General features: G+C 42.2%; 1 protein-coding gene and 1 long non-coding RNA gene across 6 annotated transcripts in view; both read right to left on the reverse strand.

Moving 5' to 3' along the window:
- Nucleotides 1-24,449, reverse strand: part of Dyl (transmembrane protein dusky-like) — a 42,153-nt gene extending 17,704 nt beyond the window's left edge. The window contains exons 1-2 of one of the 5 annotated variants that reach the window (XM_072002778.1): nucleotides 24,318-24,449; nucleotides 1,575-1,656 (exon numbers count right to left, since the gene is read on the reverse strand). In XM_072002778.1, coding sequence (XP_071858879.1) covers nucleotides 1,575-1,643 — 69 coding nt within the window. In that variant the 5' untranslated portion in view covers nucleotides 1,644-1,656; nucleotides 24,318-24,449. Of the gene's footprint in view, nucleotides 1-1,574; nucleotides 1,657-11,751; nucleotides 12,066-16,779; nucleotides 17,015-18,813; nucleotides 19,010-24,317 lie in introns of those variants that run through there. The other 4 variants (XM_072002776.1, XM_072002773.1, XM_072002774.1 and 1 more) reach the window with 4 other exon arrangements.
- Nucleotides 3,494-4,007, reverse strand: LOC139986406 (uncharacterized). The gene is made up of 2 exons (XR_011799637.1): nucleotides 3,791-4,007; nucleotides 3,494-3,719 (listed from the first exon to the last, which is right to left on the reverse strand). It is a non-coding gene; the product is annotated as an uncharacterized lncRNA (long non-coding RNA).
- Nucleotides 24,450-26,327: the final 1,878 nt, after the last annotated feature.

Genomic DNA, 26,327 nt, shown 5'->3' on the forward strand with positions numbered 1-26,327 from the left:
CAAGCCAGTAAATATAACTAGTATCTGATCTTTTGTCTTCGCAATTATTAAAACCGTACAAACGTATTTGATATTTACTTTAAAAGATAAAAGTACAGACCGATTTTTATGCATTTATGGGAAAGACGATTTCATTGTCCGCCTAGATTCCATACAAATATGAATTTACGTAAATATCCGCAGTTATAATCGCGTATATTTATTTATTTCCGTTATATCGCTTTAACCCTAATTCCACTACGTACATATTAAGATGTATAGTAAAGATGAAAGATGGGGGCAGTTTCAGCGTCAAGATATTTAAGTCGCGCGTGGCACGCTCGTACTCAACCGTTCCAGACTGTTCAAAGTGGTAACCGCTTCCATTCAGGCTTTTACCTCGAAACGATCAGCACCGAACGACGACGATACATAGCGCGAGAAGAGCCCGCGGCAACCTTGATTCCCCTTAAGCGTCAACGTCGCGTTGTTTCTCGGCCAGCATGCGCGTCCCGCGAATAGCGGTCCAACCAGCGAGCGTTTAGGCATCGATCAAACACGATCGCTTTTTTTTTTCGTTCTATCCGAAGGACATTGCGCGTTTTTTAACGCGTTTTTTAACGCGTTTTTTAACCGTGATGGAAATCGTTAACGGCCCGATCTGAATCTTTAATCCTGCACTCGCGGCGAAACCGAAATCGCGTTTCAGCCAAGTTATTATAGCGCGATCTTTACGAGTAGATCACCGAGACCGTTTACCTTACGACAAACCTGTACGAGATATACATTTTTTTCGCGACTCTGTACGGAGAAATATGAAATAGCTGTCGGTCGGAGGGTTAACCGCGAGTTCGACGAAGGAAACGCGCAATCGCGTGCTATGTATCGCGCGATACATCCTAAATTTCGAGAGAATTCATCGCGCTTCTTTCCGACACGACGTCGACGCTTGAAAAGGATCGTTTTGCGATTTGGAAAATGACGCGCGATATCGCGCGTTTAGCGACGATGTCGAAGCGGGATCGACTACGAATAAATCGCACAGCGTCACCGTTGCGATATCTAAGCGGAATCGTACGCCCGTGCGCATTGCACGATTAAAGAGCATGTACAGCGGAATCGCGCAGCGTGACCGACGCTCGGCATCGTCGTTGCGACACCGCGACGTCGCGTCCGTTCTAAACGAGGGGAACAGTCGTTAACCGCGATGCCGATCTCGTTCGTTCGACGGTAAATTAAAGGTTGGCAAGTAGCAATACCGATCGTAATAACGCACGAATCGATCGTTCGTGTAACGATGTAACCTGCGCTTACGAACGAGCAGTCGATCGTTAAGACACGAAATCGATGATGATAATGTCGAGGACGGTTGTCGCCTCGGAGTATGATTTGATTAAACGACGTTCGTTAAAAGACGAGAGCGAAAGACGACAATTTAAGCTATCGTAGCGAGAAAGACACGGGCCACGTCGCCAAATTCTGTTTACTTATTTCCTTTATTTCACTTGCGCGTACAGGTACGCGTACAGAAGCCTCCGAACGCGTTCTTAATAAATAAAAACGAATAAATCGAATAAATCGTAAATCGTACTCACGGCTAAAAGCAAAGGCAGCAACAAGATTAAAGTCGATTTCCGTATACTCCGCCACGTCCTCTCCATCATGCGAGTGTCCTCTCTGCAATAAAAAGCAAAACAAAGGCTGATATAAACGAGTCCACGGTTGAACAGCTGATTCCGATCGATCGTCGATGTTGGATCGATCGAACGCTCGGATCTTACGTAGATCACGCGATATTTCAATTCGTACACGCTTACGTCGATCCACTCTATGACGATTCGGAGCATCTGGATTATTCGTTGTTTCTTTCTAACGAACGACATTGTTGCCACCCCGTGTTCGTGTAAGTGGAATGCGAGAGGATCGGAAATATACCGGATAAAAGAGATTCGTGGCATTTATCGTCAGTCGGGTGCACAAGTAGCACGTTTACTGTCCGCAGTTTAAACAAAGGACGTTGCGCAACGAGCATCTAAACCGCACTCTACGAAAGCCGAGCTTCTTAATTAAAAGCTCGTTCGGGATGACGCGGTCAAAGAAAAAGTCGCAGCCCTGCATCGTCGGGAAATTCAATTCCGCGAGATTTAAAGTCTGCTTTATCTCTGTCGGAATTGGCGAGGAAATGAAGTTTAAAGGGGGGAGGGGGGGGGAGGAGAGAAAGAAGAGGGAGAAAAAATAGGAGAAAAATTAAATTCCATGGGTAGCGCGGAGACAAGGGAAAGAGTTCAAAGACGGAACGCGAGAAAACAAGAAAACTTGTACTTCGAATGGGAGGCGAGATCAAAGGGAACGAGGATCGCGAGTCCGTGCGATCAAAAAGTACCAAAAACTTCGAGTGGAAGAGTAGGACGGGTGGCGAAGAGCGCGAGGAAAAGACGAGAGAAAAATACCGGACAGATATCCGCGTTCTTTCCCCCGTGGACAAGAAGAAAAACGATTCGCTCGGTGAATAGCCAGGACAAGAACGAATCGAAAGAGAAAAAAATCGATCGAAGCACCTCTCTCTCTCTCTCTCTCTCGAATCCTTCGTTTCTTCGCAGAGAAACACTGGTCTATGGTCTATCGCGTTCGAGATCCACCGATGTCCTTTGGAAAGTAGCTGGCGCGGTACCGCGTGATCCCTTTATCAACCCCCCAGGTTGGAGCACGCCTTCCAAGGGGTACACACGAAGCGATAACCCCGAGTGATGATTCACGCTCGTCGATCGTTCGTCATCGGGGCCGAGTACGCGAGCGTGCCTCCTTTTCCCGTTTAAAGAAAAAAGGAACTTGTGGCTGTGTCCGACGCGACTGCACGGTCCCAGAGGTGGTTACCTTGGCCGACGGGGACTGACTGAAGGTGCGAGCCACGCTCGTCTCCGCCACGAGCCACGTCCCAGTGACCTACTCACGATCTCGATCGTCCGCGCTGTACACTCACCCCTCCTCCGGCTTCTTCCGCCTTCTACGTAAGCAAAGTCCCAAACAGGCCCACCGTCCTCGCTCGCTGCTACTCCCCTACCCTACCGCAAAACGCCGCTCTCTGCCACCGTTTCCATTCCTTCTTTTTCCTCTTTTCGCGTCCTTCTCTCTTTCTTTCTTTCACCGTCGCTCCTCCGTCTTTCTCTCTATTTCCCCCTATATACAATTTCTCTTTCCCTCTTTTGTTCGCCATCTCTCTTCTCGTCTTCCCACCTTCTCCACCACCGCCTTCTCCTTTATCTCTTCGGCTCGAGCGTGCAACGTTGCTCGGGCACAGGTGAAAGATTCCCGGAGCGAGGCGCGAGAGTCATTAAACGGGCAATGGGGAGGAGAGAGCCGCGTTTATTTCGGTGGTCGTTGTTCTTCTCCGAACGGAGGCAACGTTTCGACGCTTTTAACGAGCTCTCTTTGCCTCGAGTTACCCCGCTGCTAGATATCGTAAATAAAGCGCCACGCTCGACGAAGTGAATCGACGAAACGGGAAGAGCGAACTTTTCTTTTTTTCTTTTTCTTTTTCTTTTCCTTTTCCTTTTTCTTCTTCTTTCTCCTCTTATAGATTTTCACTTCAAGAGGAAAACCTTAAATTCGCGGAATTATAGAAACACCTTCCTTTCGTGGAACGTGCCTCGGATTACTCGCTACGCATACACACCGTAAAGTATCGAAAGTACGTATTTGACTTATTTCCGTCGTCGATCGACCATATCCGTCAGATCGTCCTATAAATACTCTTCTCTCGATACGTATTATATCGAACGTTAATCGATAAACGTATTTTCCTCGTGCTTACCATTTTTTACCATCTATCCATCGAGCTTTCTAAAGATTCATTTTCTAGCCAATATTATACGCTTCGATTACATCCGTCGAGCTATCGCCTGTTATTTAAGTTTCGATTCAACGAATTTAACATTCGCCGAACGTATTGTGCCTGGAATCTTGTAACGCAACATCGCTCGCGAAGCGCTATTTTACGAAGAAACTCGTTTACCAGAGAACACGTAATAGAACGATACAGACGAGCCACTATCCGCGACGATATCGCGGTGTCGGTTCGCCGGTGAACAAAAAAAGTTCACTCGCCGAGACAGAAAAATCTCTGAAAAATATTTCGGTTATCTGTCACATAGGTGAAACGTACGCCGATCGTGACTCGAATCGTGGCACGGATCAATTACGACAAAAATGTCTCAACCATCGAAACAAGGACGTTCGATCAGGTGCGATTTCGATAAATCGCTAGCGAAAGAAAGATCCGAATCGGTGACCGCATTACCCTTCTACGAGACAAAGTCTCAACGTTCTACGATTTTTTTCTCTATCTACCGAAATATATAAACGTGCGACACAAGTTTCGATGAAAAACGAAGACGTCGAGTTTTAACGTTTTTATCACGAACGATCTCTATATGTACAAAGTCGTGATTTATTATACAAAATTGACGCTACTTTTTCATTTAAACTTATTATACGATCATGAATAAAATTTATAAAATTTATAAAATAAGGGAATGATAAATCGCCGACATAAATCTTTGGAACGATAAATAAAAGCATCCAGTCGGTTAAAAATATTTCGAGTTAAAACTAACCTTGCTGGAACTTTGATATCGACGATCATCTATTACAGTTTAGTGATACTAGCTTCTTTCAATTTTTTCGTTTCCACGTCACGCGCTTATCCAATTATTAGCGATAACGACAAAGTGTAAAAATGTTATAACGATTGGATTTTGTCATTGAACATTGCGTCTTTCGGACAACTTTTCACGTTCGTTTACCGTCATTGAGATTTTTATCTACGATTACCTTCGTTTGCAACTCGAAACGAAACACTCTCTGTATTTAATAATTCGAGAATTAGAAACGTCGCGCGTCAGGCATAGAAATCGAGCATGAATGTGTCTGGTATGGTCGATTCTAAGTCGGATAAATTTACTGAGGAAAAAAAAAGAAAAAGAAGAAAATTTACGAATATTCCTTACGCCGAATAGTTGTTAAACGAAAGGTATCGCTCCAAATACGGTTAAACGCGAAGGTGTAAATAAGTTTCTAAAACATATCAAAGTTTTCGGTACATTTCGATTCGTCATAGTATCGTACAACAAGAAGCGGGCAATTTGCATAATTATCGTGTATCTATTAACTACAACGTGACAGGAGATGGTAACACGGAGCCGTGCATATTATAAAACGCTCCACTTTCGCGGATACGAGAGATCGCCAAGTCGATAAACTGGCTGTGTTTGTAACGCGGTACGTTACTCGGCAGCGCACACGGAACGCGAGACGAATCGATCCGACTTTTGCGAGACGAACGGTCAACGTGCAAGCCCTCGAAAAGATACAACGAAACATCGCCCTTAAGTTAAGCTCGGCACACTTTCCTTTTCGCTTCTCGAAATCGCCTCGTAAACCTGAATTTGCGTAACACCGCGACCGATAAGAACCAGACTAGAAAAGCAAGCAGCGGTCTGACCCACATTTCTCACCCGCATGCTACTAATCCGAACCATCCGGAAGTGGCTTATGGCAGTGGTTGTGCGTAGGGATAACGCTGAACGATAGATAATACGTGAAAGTGCGAGTGAATGCAACGCAACCGCCATACTTTAATAATAAATCGCATCGAAGGTGGCTTTAATAAAATTGACGGTATCCACTTACGGTATCAGACGAGTAACAGAAAAGTTTCGTTGCCAAAGAACGTTGTTAAGCTCTTCTTATAAAATAAATTCTCTTCGTTTTGATTAAATTTAACTATGTATCGAAAGTACGATAAACGTTCAACGAAAATATCTTAAATACCGTCGAACGTACAATGCGATGCGTATACCATTCGATAACGCCGTTATAAAAATTGGATATCGAATTTCGCTGCAAGAAATCGATTCCACGTATTTGCATTCAAATGGAACATAAAAATTGATCAAAAAGCCAATCACGATAGTAACGCCGTTATCCCAAAATTGAATAGAAAGTATATCTATTAGTTTTTCATCGAACGTTGTACGTATAATTCGTTTATTATTTCTTTTATAAAAAGATTCATAGGGATTATTTCAACGTAGCCGATATATAACCTTTTACCATACGACGCTTTTGTAACACGACAAATCCTCGGTTTACCTTGATATTGTACGTATTTTGATATTTCATATATTTTGTCTGTAGAAACGTTCGATGAGCTCGTAATTCGTCTTCGAAGAGTATATAAGTCGGCGACATTGTTTAGTCGTGCCTCGGATGAGAAAAATGGAAGTAACTTACGGATAGAAAAGTATCAGAATGCAAACAAATACCGCGATATTCTGCTTCTATTTTTACCTACGTTCCTCCATTTTACTCGGTCAGATTGCATTCCTTTGCTCTTTTTAATCACGGCTTCTCTTTATACGCGCAAAAGTATCCCTCCTATTCGTAACAAAATTGTTACAACGATTCGAATCGTATGAAACACAAACTTGGATCTTTTTATAAAGTTCATGGACCACTATTTCGATCGGATATCGCGATCGTATCTTTGTCAAGAATTTCGTCTTCCCGCCTCTCTAACTGTTTCGTTTCGTTTCGTTTCGTTTCGTTACTGGTAATGAAATTTCAAAAGCATTTTATATAATATATATGCGATAGAATTTTTAAAGTTCTTTATAGCAAACGTACAAATATTCTCGTATTACGTAACTCGGCATCGATATCTTTCCATATGCGATATCGATGTCGGTATAAGAACGAGAACTATGCGAAGACGCGAGAGACAAACACAGATGCAAACTGGAATCGGGATCCGGTAGAAAGGTGAACTAATAGGAGAAAGCGGCCCCAAAAATTAATCTTTCGGCTTGGCGCCGGTGTAGCTGATCGAAAATCGTGAATTTAGGCAGGCGGTATCCTAGAATTTCGTTCCGGATACCGAAATCTTTAGCTGGTTAGTGACGGAGACAGGGCCACCTGCTTGCAGCGGGACTGTCTCTGCGCGTATTTTAAATTTACATACGTAGACACGTACCGAAATCTTGACCCATTTCGTCTTAGCATCTCTGCTCTCTGTTTACCATCTCTGCTATACTTTGCCCGACGTATCTACTACGCGTACGGTTATATTATTTTAACGAGCCGCTCTAAATTTACGAAAGTCACGGCCGTTAAACGTATGCCTGATTTCGAGCAAGATAACCATCTTCTTTCGAGTAGGAAGATTCCGATTAAAGTTTCGATCTAGCAAACCACTTGACAACCTAAGATAGGACAAACACTCGATTATAAGATTTCGTTATAAGTCGTGAAACGATTAGAATTTAATTACAACTTGTAACAGCTTCGAGACTTAAGCAGAAGCTTCGTAATTAGAAAATTTGATCAGCGACTATCGTGATCCATTTGATTCCATTCTTTCGTGTTTCGACAAGAGCGCGATGTGTCTCTTCCGAACATTATTCGTATCGTTTAAGAACTATGTCGAACAAGCTACCGTTCGAAAAACTGTCTGACATAATGAAAATTATCGATTACGAATTTATCGATTAAACGAGCAAACGTTTTGTTAAAAGTAGCGAGTTTTCTTCGTACGAGGACATATGTTTTCAGAATTAATCGCTTTTTTTCAGCAAAAGATGGATAATCATCGTCACGCGGATTCTCACGGATTCTCGCGGAATCGCATCGTAAAGAACAAACGAATAACGAAATCAAGCAAGTTGGCAAAACTGTATAATCGCTTCCAACAATTTCTACAACAAAGAGACTAACGAACGTGATAAGAATTTCACGAACTTCCGGCAATTTTTGCAAGATCCGGTTAAAAAGGTTAGCCGTTTTGTTTGAACAAACGTGTGAACTATTCGAGAGTCTGTTAGCAGCAAAAAAATCGGGGAAATCGTCCTTTCGAATACAATGAATCGACTTCTCTTCCGCAACGAGAATAGATTTTTTGCAAGTAGCTTTTCTCCGATTACCGTGTGCCGGTGATTCGCGCATCTTTTATCCGGAGAAACGAAGAGGGGCAGGGGGGTGGGGGGAAGAGAGAGAACGCACGCGTGTCGAGAATGTGTCGTTTGTGTCTCACGTCCTAAATACGACGCGTAGACACCGGAGAAAATGACACCGAATGGGATCGAGCTCGCGAACCATTATCAACGATCCGAATAAACAGTTGGTCCTTGAAATCGTTGCAGATTGACAGACAACGTATTAAAAGGCGCGTGCAGTCGGATCAAAGTACGCGGCCAAGAGTAATCGTTGGTCGGAGAAACCGCGTTACGCGTTTCGTCGTTTTCGTCAGTGCACCGATTCGCCTTGCATCTTGCGAACAGATCCCAGAGATATCTTCGTGAATTTATCATCGTTGGTCGTTAAATCTTAACGTACCGTTTTTTCTTTCCATCAACGGCCGTCGCAAACCGACCTACATTTCAAAAACACCGAAGAATCCGTTCCGTTTCTGCCAGTTAATCGCGAATTATTTCCTCGAGGACGATAACGCGGCTAAAGATTCGATCGTAGATAGAAAATCATCGATCGAGTCGAACGATAGCGGATCTTGGAGATCAGAATTACGACAGCGAGCTATATCGGCATTCTAACGCGTCGCTCGTACAAAAATGTTTCTGTATAGGCAATTCTATAGCAAGGTAGTTCCTTCCTTTACGAATTACGCAAATGTTTTCTTGCGACCGTTGGTAAATCAGAAATTCGTCGAGCGTCGCGTCAAGGTTTCTACGTCGCCAGATGCAATCGACCTATATATATATATATATATGATAACATAACGCTCAGGCTAATCGCACTCGCAACGCGCGCGATTTAACATAAAAGTCGCGATTCGATAAAGATTCGTAAAGCGACGAGACGGTCGTGGATATGCGAAAATTGCGCGTACAAATTGCGAAACGTATGAAACGAAAAATACGGCGATCGATAAAGGCGACAATGCGAATCTAAAGCGATCAAGGTCCGAAGACGGAGCGTCGCCCTGGGCATCGCGCGTCGCATTGCTCCGAATACGTCGCTGACACGAAGGAAACGAGAAGGCAGAAGTCCCGGTTTCCTCGTCACGGAAATCAGATATCGAATAGCAACGCGGCTTCCTCCTCGGCCCGTGTTTTTTTCTCGCTTGCTTATTATTATTAGCGACGGCGGCGAGACCGGTGGTGCAACCCTTTGTTCGATCGAGGCGTGACAGGTGCGAGCACATGACGTAACGAGGTACCGTTATAGCTACGATGCACTGTAGTGACACACGCACCGAACGAAACCCCGTACGAATGCCAGACGACGCGGCGCGGAACGCACACCATGGTAGGACGGTGTTGCGCGAAATTCTGTCGTCCGTTGTGAAAGTGACATGGAGGAAAGGATGCGAAGGTAAAAAAAGATGGTCCGAGTATGCTAATGGTTACACCGTTCCACTTATCGATGGAAAGTTAATCGTACAACGTATGGTATTTTCGAGGAAACCGGAAAGTGGACTCGATTCAAGTTTACGCCGAGCGATTGGTCAAAATGTTTCAACCGATGAGCCAAATGTCCAGATCTTCCGAGATTGAACTTTATAGTCGAGCGTATCGAATCCTCCGACAACCGACTATTTTCGCCAAGAACCAACGATCAATGAAAGTAAATTATGTTCGATCGTCGAAGCAACAATCAAGAAACATCTCTGTAGTCTCTAGAAATGAATTTTTCAACGGCTTTTTTACTTCGTTGGAAATAATAAGCAGAATAGCGAGCAAATGTAATTGCGACGTTGAAAAAGTCGATATCAAGTGGAAAAGCGTACAGCTAAAAGGCACGTGAAAACAGCGCGTTAAACCGATCAAAGTATATCTCTATCTTCTATATCGAAACGATTAAAGAGAGAAAGAAATTCACCGCGTTTCCAAGTAGGTAGGTAGTAACGTTCTATCTATATAACGTTCATTTTATAATTAACGGCCGCGAAAAATTTGGATCAAACGTTTCGAATCAGAGAAAGACGGATAACAAATCCTTTTCCTCCAAATTACCTCTAAATTACCAGACTGAAACATCTTTTTATCGATATAATGCGCGAATAGAACAGTCGTCGAGAAAATTCTTAGTTTTCTTAATTTATGAAAATAAGGGTAAAAGGATAGGTAGTCGTTTCGGTAGAGAAAAGAGAGGGATGAGATAAACATATCGTACGATCTGATTAACAGGTTGAAACGGAGAAACACTGGAGAAAGATTCCAAAGAGATACATTTTAAACGCGTATGTGCTTTTTTTTTTTCTCTCGTTTTCCGATGTTTCTTTCTCCGAGGAGTAGTTTGCTGCTAGGGCGAGGCAGAAAGCGGGAAATTAAGGCAACATCGCGCCGCGGAAAATTGATCTCGCGTGAACACGGCCGGTTGCCCAGGAACTTTCACGAATATTCGTCTCGCTTGTTAAAGGGACGAAACAAAAGGCTTTCGATGGTATTTCTGCTGATCCCACGAAATTATCCGGCGACGTTCGAACCGCCGCGAAATGACTACACAGCATCGAACTTGAACGACAGGTGGCGGGCATTCCCTTGGTTCGCGGCAACTATCTTCCAACTGATTTTCACGGAAAAATTTACAAATGAAATTAAGGAATATAACGTAAAAGTTTACACAGGCTTTGCAAGAAATCGTAACTTCCGTAGAGACATCGATAAAACAAAGAACATCGGAGAACCAAGTAAAAGGATCTGTACGTTGCTTAAAACTGTTTAATACGTTTTAACTCTGTTTCGCGACTATAAATCATACGTACGCGAATACCGCGATTCAGGAAATTTGATTTTACTAAAAAGTAATCAGATTTTATTTGTCGCGATATTAAATTTGTCGGCCAATGTTTTCCGCGTAATCGATACGAATAGAAACGAACGTTTAGTCGCGTAGCAACGTTTTCATCTTCGCTGAAAAGTCGACCACTGGACTCAATTACGTCTCTAAATCATTGGCATTTATCGCGAATCTCGTCTCCTATGCAGTTAGATCGAGTACGAACGTTGAACGGCGCTGCTGAGATTCAGAATGAAGAATCCATCCTTTTCCAGCGATCGTCCAGCGTCAGCTTCGTTTCTCTCTTCGTTATCCAGCACGAAGATCTTTCTCTGCCTACACGCGGCCTTATTCTCCACATAGACCCGGAGAAGGAAGGACGCCTCGAAGAGAGACGTGAGAACGCTGACACACTGACTCGCTACCCCACATACCCTTTTGCCTTTTCAACGTGTGTTCGCAAGACCAACAGAGTGGGGACAAGAAGCGAGAAACGAGGAGAAGGGATCAGCTTTGTTCGATGAACGTTGGCAAAAAGAAAAGAGCCTGCTATTTTCATAGAAAACGATCGAACGATACGAGAGAAACTATTACTGCGCGATCGCTCGCGCGAATAGAACTGCGTGTTTTATCGTAACGGATAAAAATTAAGCATCGATTAAGGATTAAAAAACAGAGGTAATCGAGGTAATTATTTGGAAAACGAAGAGCGTTCGTCCAACGAAACGACGGAACAGAATCGAAAACTATCGAAGAGGATCGTCTTTTTCACCGGCGTGGAAACGAATGAAACGCAAAAGCGCGAGTCACCAAATGATAGAAAACAGAAAAACACAAACGATTGGAAAGATTTCCAACGGTGATCGTTGACGCGTGTAGTGCGAAAAAAGACGTTCGAGATGTCACCTTCGAAGATGGTCGGAAACTAAACGGAAACTAAACGGAAACTAAACGGAAACTAAAAGATCACGGATTACGCACCACCGTGTATACGAGTGTATCAATCGGTCCATCGGGTTAACACTGATCACAACGTTGTCACAAACCTTTTTCCTGCTGCAGTTTCGGCTGATTATAATCCTATTGGCACACACACTTGGCACTCGAGCGTTTCTCTCGTCGCAGCTCGTCGATTTTCTCGTTGGTTTCGTCTCGTTCGGTGGCGACGGCACCCGACTACGAGATCCTCGCGAAATGGAAGGGCGAATGAACGAAAGGCAGCGGAGAGAGGTCGATTAACAAACGTGACGGGCAAAACACACCGACGAGTTTGCCGAGTAAGTTGGTTGTGAGCTCACCAGAAACGAAACGCAGTCTATATACTCTCCCCTCTCGGGGTCGTCGGCTTTCACCAAAAACCCTCGCCAGCTCTGCCGGGACCGTCACCTGCGGCAAAAATTTCAATTCCTTCCTCTATACTCTTATCTATATTCTTGAGGAGGAAAGCTGGGAAAAAGTGGCAAGGGTGGATAGTTGGAAAATTTCGTTTGCCTACGGCCACGTGAAACACAAACCATTCTTCGCAGCGTTAAGTCCAGCGATAGTTTTTTATGCTTTCAACCTCCTGGACAATACTTTGTCCGCCGTCTATAGAATGTAGGCTCGACTTTCTTTTTTCTTAATCATCGGCCGAGAGAGCTACAATGAGACGTAAACGGAGCGAGGTTGAATCACACGACATTCGACGGAGAATGACGCGCGGTCTCGCTCTGCCTACCGCGAATACCGGAAGTCCACACCAGCTACCGGATATCAGCGAAAGTTTTCCACGAATTCTCAAATATAGTTTTTCCCTTGGATGAAATTTAGAAGAAATCGTTGTCCTACGTTTTACCCTTCTCTCTCTCTCTCTCTCTCTCTCTCTCTCTCTCTCTCTCTCTCTCTCTTGATACCTATAAAATTGGTTATCTAAGTTTCACGCGGTTCGACCTACTTTTTATTATACACGGAATTTACACGTATTCCTCGTTACGTTTTACCGCAACAGCATCTTAAGATACGTAAAAATTCTTACTCCGGTTTAAATCTTTCTTCGTCGCGTACGATCGAATTATCGAATTATCGTATCATATATCGTGTCATATATATGATCGTACGCGACGAATACAAAATCGGAACAAACTGCGTTATTACGATAGACGAACGTCAATGAAATATCGTCAAAGGCGACACACGTGTTTTTATATATTTTTATCGCCAATCGTAGAAAGTAGTTTTCCATGATACGTATCTGTCTTAAACGATAGGAGGCCGTTCTCCGTCTCTCTTCCCTTCTCCGCTCGAATACCGGAAGTGGAGCACGGTCAAGATAGCAGCGAAAGTTCCCAACCAACAACATTCACGGTCGCTGTCTGATTTTAGACGAGATACTACAAACCTATAGACGTATACGTAGTTTTGCATACTCTCGTGGATCATCCAAGATCGTGCAAGAAATCCAAAGACGCGTATCGACTTTCGCTCGCTAATTCGAGTTTCGATGATAATGAAAACGAGTAAACGTGTAAATGATCGCGAGAGATGGTACGTTGATATTACAGGAAAGCTATCTACGTAGCAAACAAATCGTTTATATTAATTTCTAATAAGTTCTTTCCACTTACAAGGTAACCGTTATCGTATCGTGCACCGTAGATATTTTGCACTTTCGTTCGGCTATATAATATCGCTCGTACCGTAAAATTTATCTTCCAGAGCTTACTACTTTCTAGCAAAGTAAACCTTAGTTTAGTAAAATAACGTGAGAAAGTAAACCTTTGATTTCTTTTTGGCGAAAGAAAGCTGCATCCTCTTTGGAAAAAACACAGATATTATAACCTAACGGAGAACGAGTTGTAAATTGTAAATTTTGTTTAAATCTGATAAAACGAATAAATGTAACGTGTATTAAAGAATCACGCCGAACGTCGAAGGATATAAGCAGACGTCGTTAGAGGGGAAAGTGCTAACACGCGTTTATAACAGAAGCGGAGCTACGCGGAAACATTCGTATAACCCATTTACGTAAGAGACATCATCATGCGCGTCGTTCCTAAATCGACATTTAATATTCTAACGCGTTTCATGCGTACAGACCTACTCCAAATCGAAATCCGGATTATGATCGACCTAGATACGATACTTCGAAGATCGGTTCCGTAAGAGACGAACCTGCCGAGTGTTTCATAGCGAGGATATCGATATTGTCAACGACAATTGTTGCGATCCGTTAATAGCGTTAGCGGATATATCATCTTACGGGTCGAACGTACGCGCGTATATCCGTCGTAAAGAACAAACTCGATGCAGATACTTCGATCCGTAATTTCGTAATCAAGATAAGCGAGATTCTGCGAAGAACGAGCGAATGTCCGAGATACTTTTGTACGATAACGCAGCGCGTATTCGAAAGGTATTCGAAAAACGTTTAACCGGCAAATAACGCCGAAAGTTACGACGGCAACAATAGCGGAAGCGTATCGGAAAGCAAACGATAAATTTCGAGATATTATTCCCGCGTAAGTAGGCGCGTCTTCTCCGGGGAAATTACAACAATTTGTGGATCGCGAGCGCAAATTAGATCCTAATTAACGCGCATTCCGAATACCGACCCCGTTAATTTCCCCGGACTCTCCGGCGCGGCGTTTTTTCTTCCTCCGGGTCCCGCCTCCGTCGCGGTTCCGATTCCGCAAGAAAGCCGAGCGAACGAATTTCGCGCCGGCTGGAACGGTGAAATTGCGCAATTTTTCCACGAGCGTTGACGTCACCAGCCATTCACGAGAGTCTCGCGTTCGGCTTTCACGCGGATCTTGCCTCGTCGTCCGCGCATCCACGCTACTGCTCGAAAGTACGCGCGGATATTTGCCCATTTTCGACGGAACGTAATTTGATTAGAAAATTGCAAATAGAACGAATACAATCGTGACGCGATCAAATAGAATTTGAAAAGTTAACGCGTGATACAAACGATTGAGATCGGGACAGAACGAGTTATCGAGCAGCGTAACACGGACGAACTTGCAAGATGTAGAATTCTCTTGCGAGAACAGTTTTTACAATTTTCCAAAAAGAAATTAATCGATATTTTTGTCTAATTATTTATAACCGTAACTGGGCTACGCGTAACCAGAAAAAGCGAAAACTTTATCCGTACGCCCCTGTCCGTCTTGTCGATTCCGTTTACCGTTCCCCATTCCGTGGCCGAATCCTTCGGACAAAGTCTCTATTCTTTGGCAATACGTTCTTTGACTTGCCGTCAGAAACCTGTTAAATAAATTATTTAATTATTAAATTTAATCTGTCGTTATATCGGCGCGAAGGTGCGTCGCGATCAACACGCGTCCGTTTCAGACTTTGCCGATGTAATCGCGATAGACGAGTTTCGTTACGGTGCTAACGAATACAAGAGCAGCCCAGCTATCGTGGTACAGCTGGCAGCAGCACGGTTCTGTGTGAAAAGATAAGCGAAAAACGTAGAATAAAGTTCTTTGGTTCGAACTTTTAAAGTCTCGTTGTATCGCTAAAGTTTGAGACAAATTCGCAAATTTATACGGAAGCATGTACAAGGTACATATACTTCGAAAGGATCGTCCAAATATTTAAACAGTCGACTATTCGTTATACTACGATCGCCAAGGATCTTGAAAAGTTTCTGGAAGTCGTCGTTTCGCGAGCCACTGTACGCGTACGCAACCCCGACGGAAAAGATACCGACGTGGTGCAGAGAGAAAACAATGACTCGATTTCAAGCGGGTCAACGGCAAGCTATGACATTGTACGAGGGATATAGCAGCGCGCAGAATCGACAGGTCGATTTTTTGACGCATTCAACCTGTCGATGAAAAGGAAAAAGTCGAAACTCTTGCCGCGTTTAAAACACGGTCTCGATGGTTCGCGCTTCGTGCGAAACGAGTTTCGACAATTGCCAACAGACAATCCGTAATTCGTTTATTTCGTTTATTTCGCTTTCTTTCGCTTTCTTTCGTTTTTCCGGAACTGATCGGAACGATCGATCGGAATATTTTTACCACTATGCGAGTTTAAACTTGCTCGATGGTACTGAAAATATAGATTAACTTTTCAATAGAAAAAAAAAAAAACGCTATCGGTAATATTTTAATTCCGACGCGATATTACGATCTTGCGTTTATTTCCACGAATAAACAACGTCGAAACAAGAAATCACGCAGCCAAGTAAAAAAAAAAAATATCGAAGGAAATAATGCGGGACAACTAGCGCCAAATAACGCTATTTCAGACACGAGTGAGTCATTTTATCTACCTTATTATCTGTATTTAAGCGCATTCTCGTCGTTTGGCTCGAACGAGGAAGGAAAAACGCGCGGGAAAACGGACTGTGCGCGAATTACATCATGTACAAAAACTTGTTAAATCTCCGTTGCAATTACGTTCGCTTACGACTCGTATAAATTCAAACTTCAATTTTATCGCGTAATCGTAATAGTTCGTATCGTTACTTTCAAAATATTTTCTGCAACGATATATATCCTCGAAACGTTTTTATGGTAAACCGTGTATTTCCGCGCTTGTAGAAATTTGCGTGACACGAAACTCGACGCGTCTAGTAAGTAACGCCGGGTTGGCTGTAATCGCGCCGGATCGCCGAAAGACGAGGAGACGAAATTCGAACTCGGGCTGTTGCGAAGCAGCTTGCGACAAACGTACGTACATCTACTTTCTTAGAAAGCATCGGTTTCGGATTTTCTTTTACTTTCCTCGCAAAGTTTGTGAGCAGAAAATTTCTCTCGAACAAGGAACGGTCACGGGCGAGAATAAAGGCCATCCATATTGAAGAAGAGAAATTCGCCTTCGATATCCGATTCGTTCGGTTAAGAGCGTATATCCTGATGAACAGAGCGTTTAGAAACGATTCGGTATACCGGGTATTTCGAGGGAGAACTTGAAAATTCCAAGACAACGCGTGCCTCGTACGTGAAACAATCCGATCGAATCCGATCGAATCCGATCGAATCCGATCGAATCCAACCGTGCGTTTGACCGATTTCTCACTTCGAACCACCGAATTGTAGGAATTCGAGCAGCGTTCCGAGCGTCGATTCGCAGTCGATTTCCAAACGGCACCGTCGATCGTTCATTTCGTATTAAGTCGAACGCAAGATTTAATTCTGGCATACTTTCCACTGCCGAAACCACATCGAGAGAGGAGGAGCTTGTCCTCACCGCACCCTAAAAATCTCAGGGTACCTATCGCCGAAATCATTTCCGATCCATAGGTTGATTCGCGTTTGTAAGTTGCTGCGGCCACCAATTCAAACTCACGGCTAAGCTCGAACTATCGTTCCATTTTTCCTGTTAAAAATCGTTATTTTAATATGTCCGTTAATTTTTATTTCTCTTTGTATTTTTACAATCGCTCGAAATTTCTCTGGTAATTACGAATTAAATGATTATACAACGTTTTTACGAAACATTATACTCTACGACAATTTACCGTAATCAGCCTTTATAATAATTTCATCGCGCCGTGCTATTCGTCGCAGCCACGAATTCGCGGATCCTTTTACCTAGATTATGTACAGGCTATCGCGAGTAATTGCTAATAGTTAGAAATCAATGACGATCTAACGAGAATTTAAGAAGTTGACGATAATGTTATGCAAAAACGGATTAACCTACATAGGGAGTCGTGTATCGCTTTAAGGAAACGTCGTGAAAAGTAGTACGCCAACGTTGTAATCAATAACACGGACGTCGAGAAAATCGCGTTGAAAAACGGTCATAGACTTAGAAAACGACAATTTTATCAAATATAAGACGCAATTATCCGGTAGAACTGTTACCGATGTTTAATTACGTAAGGCGTTCGTTCGAAATAATTTCAAGATAGTGCTGCGCGTAATCAGTTACTGCGACTAATTAACGTACGGACGAACAGACATCTTTCAGATCAGCTACCATCTTATACCGTTGATACGCCGTATCTTTCTTCCAATATAGAATCTGCTACCATCGATAGTGCCTTCGGTCGCAACCGGTCAAACAGTTTTTGAATAAGGATAGTTTGCCACGCTCACTTTCACGGTCAAGTTACTATTTTAGACTCGGCACGTTGGTGTAAAGCGTTCTCTCGATAATCGAGCGTATCGTAAACTCGGTTACGTTCGAATCGTAATTTAGCTAATTGTAACGGCCCGATCGGTCGCGGCCCACCCGCGACAATTTTCACGATTTTTATCCAATTAAACGTCGGTCACCCTCTTCCCGTCGAGGATTCGCCCGCTCTGGAAAAACGATAAAAAGAGAAGAAAGAATAGAGCGGTCAGCCCGCTACCAGAAACGCCACGAGCGCCGCGTTATTTCATTCTTACGGTTCACCTTGAGCCAACTTTCTCCCGGCGCATAGTGACCGAGGCTGACCGACCGTCCGCTAATTACGATGCACGCTCGCAAAGGAAAAAATGCGCGCGTGGTTTATCAACTAGTTAATTGCGCGTCCTCGTGATCTCGACTGGGAATCCACGATCCTCGGAACGCTCACGTAGAGGAAAGAGTTGGTCGCGATGTAAGACGACGCGCAACGGGGGCACACCTGGATGTGCTCGATTACTCTGATCGCTGGTTCGATCGTGCACGATCGAACGTCGCGTCCCCCCATTACGAAGACAATGGTTCGTGGGCGTGCGCCTCGATCAAACTACCGCACCGTGCCGATATCTTTGTCAATTTTGGGTCACCGAATCGCTTTTCCTTCTTCTCGTTCATCCTGACGACCTCGTCGCGTACGTCGTCTTCGTTACCGCGTCCAAACGATTACATTTATTTAATTCTTTATTAAAACGAGCAACAAAAGAAAATGAAACACTCGTCTGTTCCATCGACTCTTCGTTCTTGATTCTTGATGCTCGAAGCGCACGCGACGATAACTAAAGTCCGGTGAAAAAAACCGATAAGAAGAAAGGATAAAAAATTGTTGAAAGAGCGATATAAAAGTGTCGGGGAAAAGAGAGAAAGAGAGAGAATAAATTCATAATTCGCTAATAAATCTTTATTGGACAACGACGATCGAATCCTTTTAAGACTTACCGTTGCACCGACGGGACCACTATACGAGACGTAGGGTAGATTTATCGAGGTGGCGAACGCGTCCCTTTTGTCTTTCGCCGTCTGAATTTCGTTATCCGTTCCGGAATTTTTAGTCTCTTCGTAACGTATATCGTAAGTAACGCACCGTTTGGTGAATGAAAGCGACGAGGCGAGGCTACAGAATACTTTCCGTACATCGCTACGTTTATCGCTGCATTTATATAGTTCGACGCAATCGTAATAAATTCTGTTGACAAAGTTTTCTATTATAATTTCCTGTTATCCTTGTTCCTCAAATACCCATTTCGCGTATATAACGTGTTCTCACCTGTGATCAAAGTGGGAAATTAATTTGCATTCTCAATTACGGATTAATAACGCAAGCAAACTCTCCGTCCCGTTAAACATCGAGTACGTTACAAATTCATTTACATCTGCGAAAAATATCATTAAGCGCAAAACTTTTTGCCTTAATAAATAATACAGCATGGCGCGCAGTGCTCGTTCAAATGGAGTGAAAGTCGTACCCGTTCGTCGCAATTGACGAACCTTTCTCGAACTTGCTCTCTTACCCGTTTAAATCATCTCCATAATATTCCATTACCACTGTAGATACTTCTCCGGTGTACGTTCTTAAGAGCATACTTCAAACTTAAGCACCTTCAGTGACCGAATTCTACCAACGTGTCCCTGTAATTTCAATAGAAATTTATATTATTCAGAAATACCGACTATGAGCGTTAAGGTTATTATTATTACCTGTTAACGGATATACATGATATAATATGTGTACATATTCTTTAGTGTATATATATATATATAAACTATAGAGTAGCGTGTAAATTGCTCGGCACCCATGCTGGTCAACTACGTAAATTCGAAAGTAAAGAAAAAAAATATAACTGTATCGTAAATATCGTCTGTTACAAATTATAACGATTGTAACAAATTGCTCGTAAAATAGTTGATTAGTAGATGGAAACGCAAACACGAGATGCTATGCCCAACTGTAGCATAATAACGCAAAAGATGGTCAACTCGTTCGCGGAAAACGTTCAGGCTGATAATAATCGTATATTCGAGGTAGATGATAAACAACGTGGATACTTTTAATTTAAAGTGCGATAGAATTTTAAGACGCTGCAAATACAATGATTCCTCTTAAGAGGTTTCCTATGCCAAACGTTCGAATATTTTTACGAGCCAGTGTAGTTTTATGGCAAATCCAACCGCTCGCTCACGATCGGTTACCTGTTTGTCATTCCACTCTGCCAAACTGCTCGCGCTGCGTGCTCCAAAATTCTTTACTTCGGACTTTGTCTGGTACCAAAAGTATCGTAAGAAAAAAAAAAAGAAAAAAAGAAAAAGGAAAAAGAAAAAAGGAAAGCACGTAGATACACGACCTTAGTGTGTCAGTGTGCCTATATGCTAATCGTTGAAAGAACGGTTTTAACCTGGACGTATCAGCGCCAGCGGCGCCGTATTCCTCGAAGAATGCCTGAAGAAGCTGCGCTTTTAACACGTTTAGCGTGCCAATAAATGGACGATTGGTCCGCAAACTGACGTACAAATTACGAGGAAATGTTGCAAATGTACGCATAAATTATCGAAACACAAAGCTTTGATGTACGGTTAGTGAACTCGAATTGTGACTATTTCAAGGGAGGAAGAATCTTCGTACGCGTCCTCAAAAAATTTATACGTTGTGGCTTTAAAAATACTCAGCCACTCGCTTGCTTTTGCCAGTCCAATTAATTTACAGGATCGTAAATGGTAAAATTGTCACGATAAAGTTCTGCTATGGAAATTAACGGTCACGGCTAGGAACGTGAAAGATGGAAATTCGTTCGATGACCGACGAACTAATTTCTTGTCGGAATTGGACTAACAAGTATGCTGTCGACACCTTTGTTTATCTTTATCGCTTCGACTGGTTTTAATTTTGTCGTCGTGACGTCGATCCTGAAACTTTCCCTCCGATTAAACGTACGACGACGACAAAAATTAAAGTTTCTTACTCCGAACGAAGAAAGGATTCGCGCATTTGGAAATAAATTTGCAATTAGCACGAGCCGACGACAGTATCGGCACAGATTGTTGAACGTATTTGTGCGACTGGTGCGTTACGAAAGGCTTTTACTCGGTTATTTATCGCACGAGAAAGATAAATACGCGTTAAACGAATCGGTGGTATTAACTTACAATTAATTCTAATAAACAAATATTTCGTCAGAAATTTTATTTGAACATTAAACTTAATTATGTAAAAATATTTATTTCTCGTCTTACCTATTCCATTTGTTGATATCTCTCTATTGAAACGAAACATTCGCGATCTGCACGCTCGTAACAAACGATGTAACAAGTTGGCAAAGTAAACAAATATATTTCGAATGGCGTGTCTTAACTTTGTTTACCGATATTCGTTTTCGACTGAAAGAACTTTCGAAAGGGGCCCCTCGATTTTCGTTATATTAGTATTGGCGTTTAACGGTATCCGGGCATCGCGAACGGTAGAAAGTAGTTTGACGTTTTCTGCGTTCGCGATCATCTTCTACACACGCACACACGCACACGCGCACACACGCACAACATCGTGCAATTTGAGAACGATCGAGAAAGTAACAACAGAACAAATTCGTCGTCCGACGTGCCAAATATCGCGAGTTTTATGTCGAAGCTACCAATCTCGTGTTTAACGTTTCTGATCACGTGAAAACTACCAAAGATCGTAGATTTATAGAAAATATTTGAAACAACGTATTTCGCATTCGCATTAAACGATATGGAGAAAGAAAACACGGTCGACGTTATCGTAGAGTCACGAAAGTGTATTTAAAGAATACAAATTGATCATTATCTCTGCTCTTCGTACTTGTCGCAAAGGATCAAGTAGTCGTTTCGACCGAAACGGATTTCAAACATACCATGGAAAGATATAAAATAAAGCGTTGAACGCGATATTTAACAGTTCGTCGTGCGCGAATCGCGGGCCGATAAAGCGACGTGGAAATCTAGCTAAAGTATCGCACGCGATGGATCAGAGAACCCGTTTCGTTCGTTCTACGAACGAGAGGCCGCGAAATCTGTTACCTTTGTGTAACGATATTCGTAATTCACGCGTAACGCGCACAAACGTGCGTCGTCGTATAGGAAACAGAGAGGAAAGAAGCTGGAACAATTAGCCGATTGCTAAACAAATCACACGCGTCATCACACATGCCTCGATAGCTAATAAATTTTTTATCACGCTTGCCGAAACGCTTTCTTCCATTGTCTGGTATTTCGATTGTTTTCGGTCTCGATATAGAACTTATACCGCTAATTAGTAGCGATGGGACCAACTTCGACAGGCAATTATAAGTCCGAATCAAATTCAACGTTCGAGCTTCGCTTCGTAGAGTTCCAATACTTTGAAGCCAATAAATTGCCGGTTTTACGCAAATTTATATCTTTACGGACGCGATTAAAGAAACAGAAATTAAATAGACGTTCGTATCATTTATTAAAAGTTGAAACGGGTAATTAATACCTTTATATAAAAAATACCAATTTCCTTTTAACGTAATTTTACACGTACTACATCTTTGAAACTTTCTCCAAAGTTTCAAACGTATCGATCGTCGTAACGTTATGCCATTAGTTTGTCGCTAAACTTCTTACGTTTACCAGTTATATATTTTTAAAAGATTCGTATCTTTCGATTTAACGAGTTCCGCTCTTTCCAACCATGTTGTATTAAAATTCATCGTACATCATCCTACGATTTCCAACTACTTAGACGTTCGAACGAATCAAACTTCTTGCGAGTGTTTCGTTAAACGTTTATCGCAGGAAAATTATACAGAATTATACACGATAGCTGGAATTCCTACATTTATTTTAACCTATTTTCTCTTCCAACTATCTATGAACGATACCTAAGAGAAGCGGCGATTTTTTATCGATCCTTTGATAAGATTAAATTTCCATTATTTCTACCGTTGAAGTACTGTTTTTTCTTCTAAAAAAAAAAAAAGTAAATTACAAATAAAAGAATTAATCTATTATCTATCTATCTATCTCTATATATACACACATCCGTCTTCCTTAATTTTCCCTCGTGTAAATTATAATATTCTTCGAAATACAAGCGTATTACGTACTAGCGAAAAGTAAAGAAACTTATCGCCGAACCCAGCTGGAAATGACGCGCGAATACTTGCGACGTACAATACTTTAAGCCCATCGCTACTTATTAGTATAATATTTCATAAATTCTCGCCTATTGTAACTTGCTCGCCAATTACCACGTAAAATTGAAAGTCGTTACACTTTCGACCATGAAACTATATTCTTCATCACCGTTGTAGTAGTAACAGCGTGTATCATCGGAAGAAAGATAAGGATCGAAGCGTTTCACTTTACGTCTCGTCATAACGCTATACGTTACGACTGTAACTCGTAAAAGCACCAAGAATCGACCTTTCCCAATACGAGAGTCGCAAACATCGAAGAATAGGAAATCAAAGAAAAGGAGGCGAATGATAGATCGAAGATTTCTCCGGGCGAGAGCAGGATCGTTCGTCACCGTCATTGCGCGACGAAGAAAAAAAAATAGCTCCGCCGTTTAGTTGATCACCGGCGGTCTGTCGAAGAAGAAGAAGAAGAAGAGGAAGAAGAAGAATGCACTTTCTACGGGAATAAGAATGCTTTCTTTCGCAATTGCGTCGAACGCGCTCAAGTTCGCTCGATAAAATTGCCACGCAGCTGACGAAATAGATCGTACAGCGCGTACTTGTAACTCGATTATTGTGACATAAATTTATCGAACAAGTCACAAGTTGTACGATACACGGAGTATCAAGTTGCAAAATACAAATGAATACAATATGAATTTCGATCGAAAAGTTAAAGTTCGAACACGAAGTGAACTAAGCGGAGATGTAAAAATCGTATCGTTCGATCGTACGCGGATATAGAACTCGCGCTTGATTCCACGAAAGTACGACTCGTAACTTGCAAAACTTTTAACTCGCGCGATAATTCGTTCTCTAACTGGGTAATAAAATTAATCGAAAGATAACGCGTCCGAATCTAATAAATATTCGTTGTAAAAGATAGCGGACGTTCTTACGTATATACATAACGTCGTTTCAAAAATCGCTCGTATTCTCCGCGTTCTAGCGACCAACGCATCGGTCATCGGGCATCGGGCGAGAACGGTCTCGTTAAGTCACCGAACCACTCACTTTCACCACCTACGCGTGAATTTTCTGTTCCAACCAGCCTCCCACCTGGCGAGTTAACGAATCCCGTGACAATGAGTCACCGGCGGACCTCCGGCTACTTGCTTTCTCGCGCTGCTGCAATTTTGAAATTGTTCCCGACGACGACAGCGGCAACCGGGATTCGCTTACTCTCGTTTTTCACTTTTGTTGGCCACACTGTCTTGCATACCGATGCCGTTAGTTCCGCTACCTAATACGGAGGGAGATTAATATCGATTCAATGGGACAAGTTACTCTCACTCTCCCTATGCCATTTCTCCTTTGCATCACCGTCGTCTATTTCAGTCTTCTCGTCCTTCTTTCGCGCCTCTTCGTTCTTCGAACGGCGAACGTTCCAGGCTGTTTTCCATCTCGCTGATATTCCTCCAACTATACCGATATGCTTACCCGTTTACGTATAACAGTCAACTACCTATATGATTAACCCATCGAGCATCGAGTTTCGCATCTTACGTCGACGTTATTCCAATAATATATTTGAAAAACGATCGTTCGAATAACGTATTATCTTGTTTGTTGGTGAAACGAATTTTCTCGGGATAATTCCAAGTAAACGTTTCTAACCATTCAAATACGAACAAAGTATTTTATCGAATGTAACACGCTATCGCGATCGTCCGTTCCTACGATTTTGCCACGATATAGACGTCTTTCCGACAAAATGTTCGAAGCAATAACAACTTTGAGCGCGAGCCTGCTACCGTCATAAAAATTCATCGTCTCGATCAAATCGAAGCCACTCGGCTTCGATAAAATAACGGGTAATCCCTTATGTCGAATTATTTGTTTATTCGAGCGATTTAATCGACTCAAAGGAAAAAGTAAATCCGATAATGATTTATTTGAATCTCAGGCAGAATAAAGTTACTTTCTCCGTGATATTTGCAAAGTGAAAATAATAAATCCGACGAGATAATTCGTTGTTTCAAGCTGCAATGTTTTTTTATTGTATTACAAATAAAACGTGTTCGAGACTGTCTCGTAGAATGCAAGCAGATAGAAATTCGTTACTACGATGACGTAAGTGAGAATTTAACTAAAATGGAAGAAATAGAAATGCACGAATGAAAATGAATGTTCGGGCGTATCGATGTTACGTATTTCGTATAAATGTATAATAACTTTTAATATGTGTTTGTATATAAATTAGTAGCGGATGACGTATTCCATTAAAGTATTTGCATACTGTAACTACGATATCTGTGGAACGTCAGCACAGACCAACGTGTAACTTTTATCGAAAACCGATATTGTTGTCGCGCGACGATAAATATTCTTTCGACAATTCGTTCCGATTAAAATCTCTCTTTATCTGTATCGGCCCGCCACGATACTCACGTTCGTGCGAGAAAACTTTATTCTTACGAAATGTTTAAGCAGAAATCGAAATATTTAACGTATTTATATTTCACTTTCTATACTTTCAACGCAAAATGTAACTTTTATTTTTCATTTTTAAAGAAACGTACGTACGGTTTTGTTCGAACATAAAATGCCAAATTATAATTATTAGATGCACGCGAGTAAAGAATCTATCTTTTATCGTACCCCGTCCACGCGTAATATATAAATAATTTATTAATAATACGCGTTACACGCGAGAGAAAAATTATTTACTTTTAGAAAAACTTTTCAGGTCGATAAATAAACCCGTAGGTATCTAGAAACGCGTTGAAATAAAAGTATATACGAATATACCAGCGGAGACTTCGTCGCGCGCTTTCCTTTCATGTCCCTCGACTCGTTCGTCCTCTCGAACGTCGCCGTTCCTTAATCTCTCGTCATAAGGCTACGCCCCTGAACTCACTTTCACCGGCTGCATCCTATGCATCCGGAATCGACGAGATTCTCGGCGCAAATAGAATAAGGACGTGATACGAGACAGAGCTCGATAACTCGCTTTTCATACCAACCTCGCCTTTCACGGTAAAACTCCAACGACGCTTCATTCCTACGAAACACCTTGGAAAACGCGAAAAGACAAACAAAAATGTCGCACCTTAGAAACACGAACGTACGAAAGGAATCGAACTTGTCCTACCTCGAAACTCTATCATACGACTCGACCCGAATATCGATAAGAAATCTTTCCTACTTAAAAAATTGCTTCACGACAGCTAGAAATGTTTGTAACGTCCGCTCGTCAAACTGTAAATAAGGATATCGTGATTAATTCGAGCAATGATACTCGAAATAGATTACTAAAGCTTGGATAAGTAGCGTGTTTTTAATTTCAACTTGCCG

This window comes from Bombus fervidus, chromosome 4 (genome assembly GCF_041682495.2).
Source record: "Bombus fervidus isolate BK054 chromosome 4, iyBomFerv1, whole genome shotgun sequence".
Lineage (NCBI taxonomy): Eukaryota > Metazoa > Arthropoda > Insecta > Hymenoptera > Apidae > Bombus > Bombus fervidus.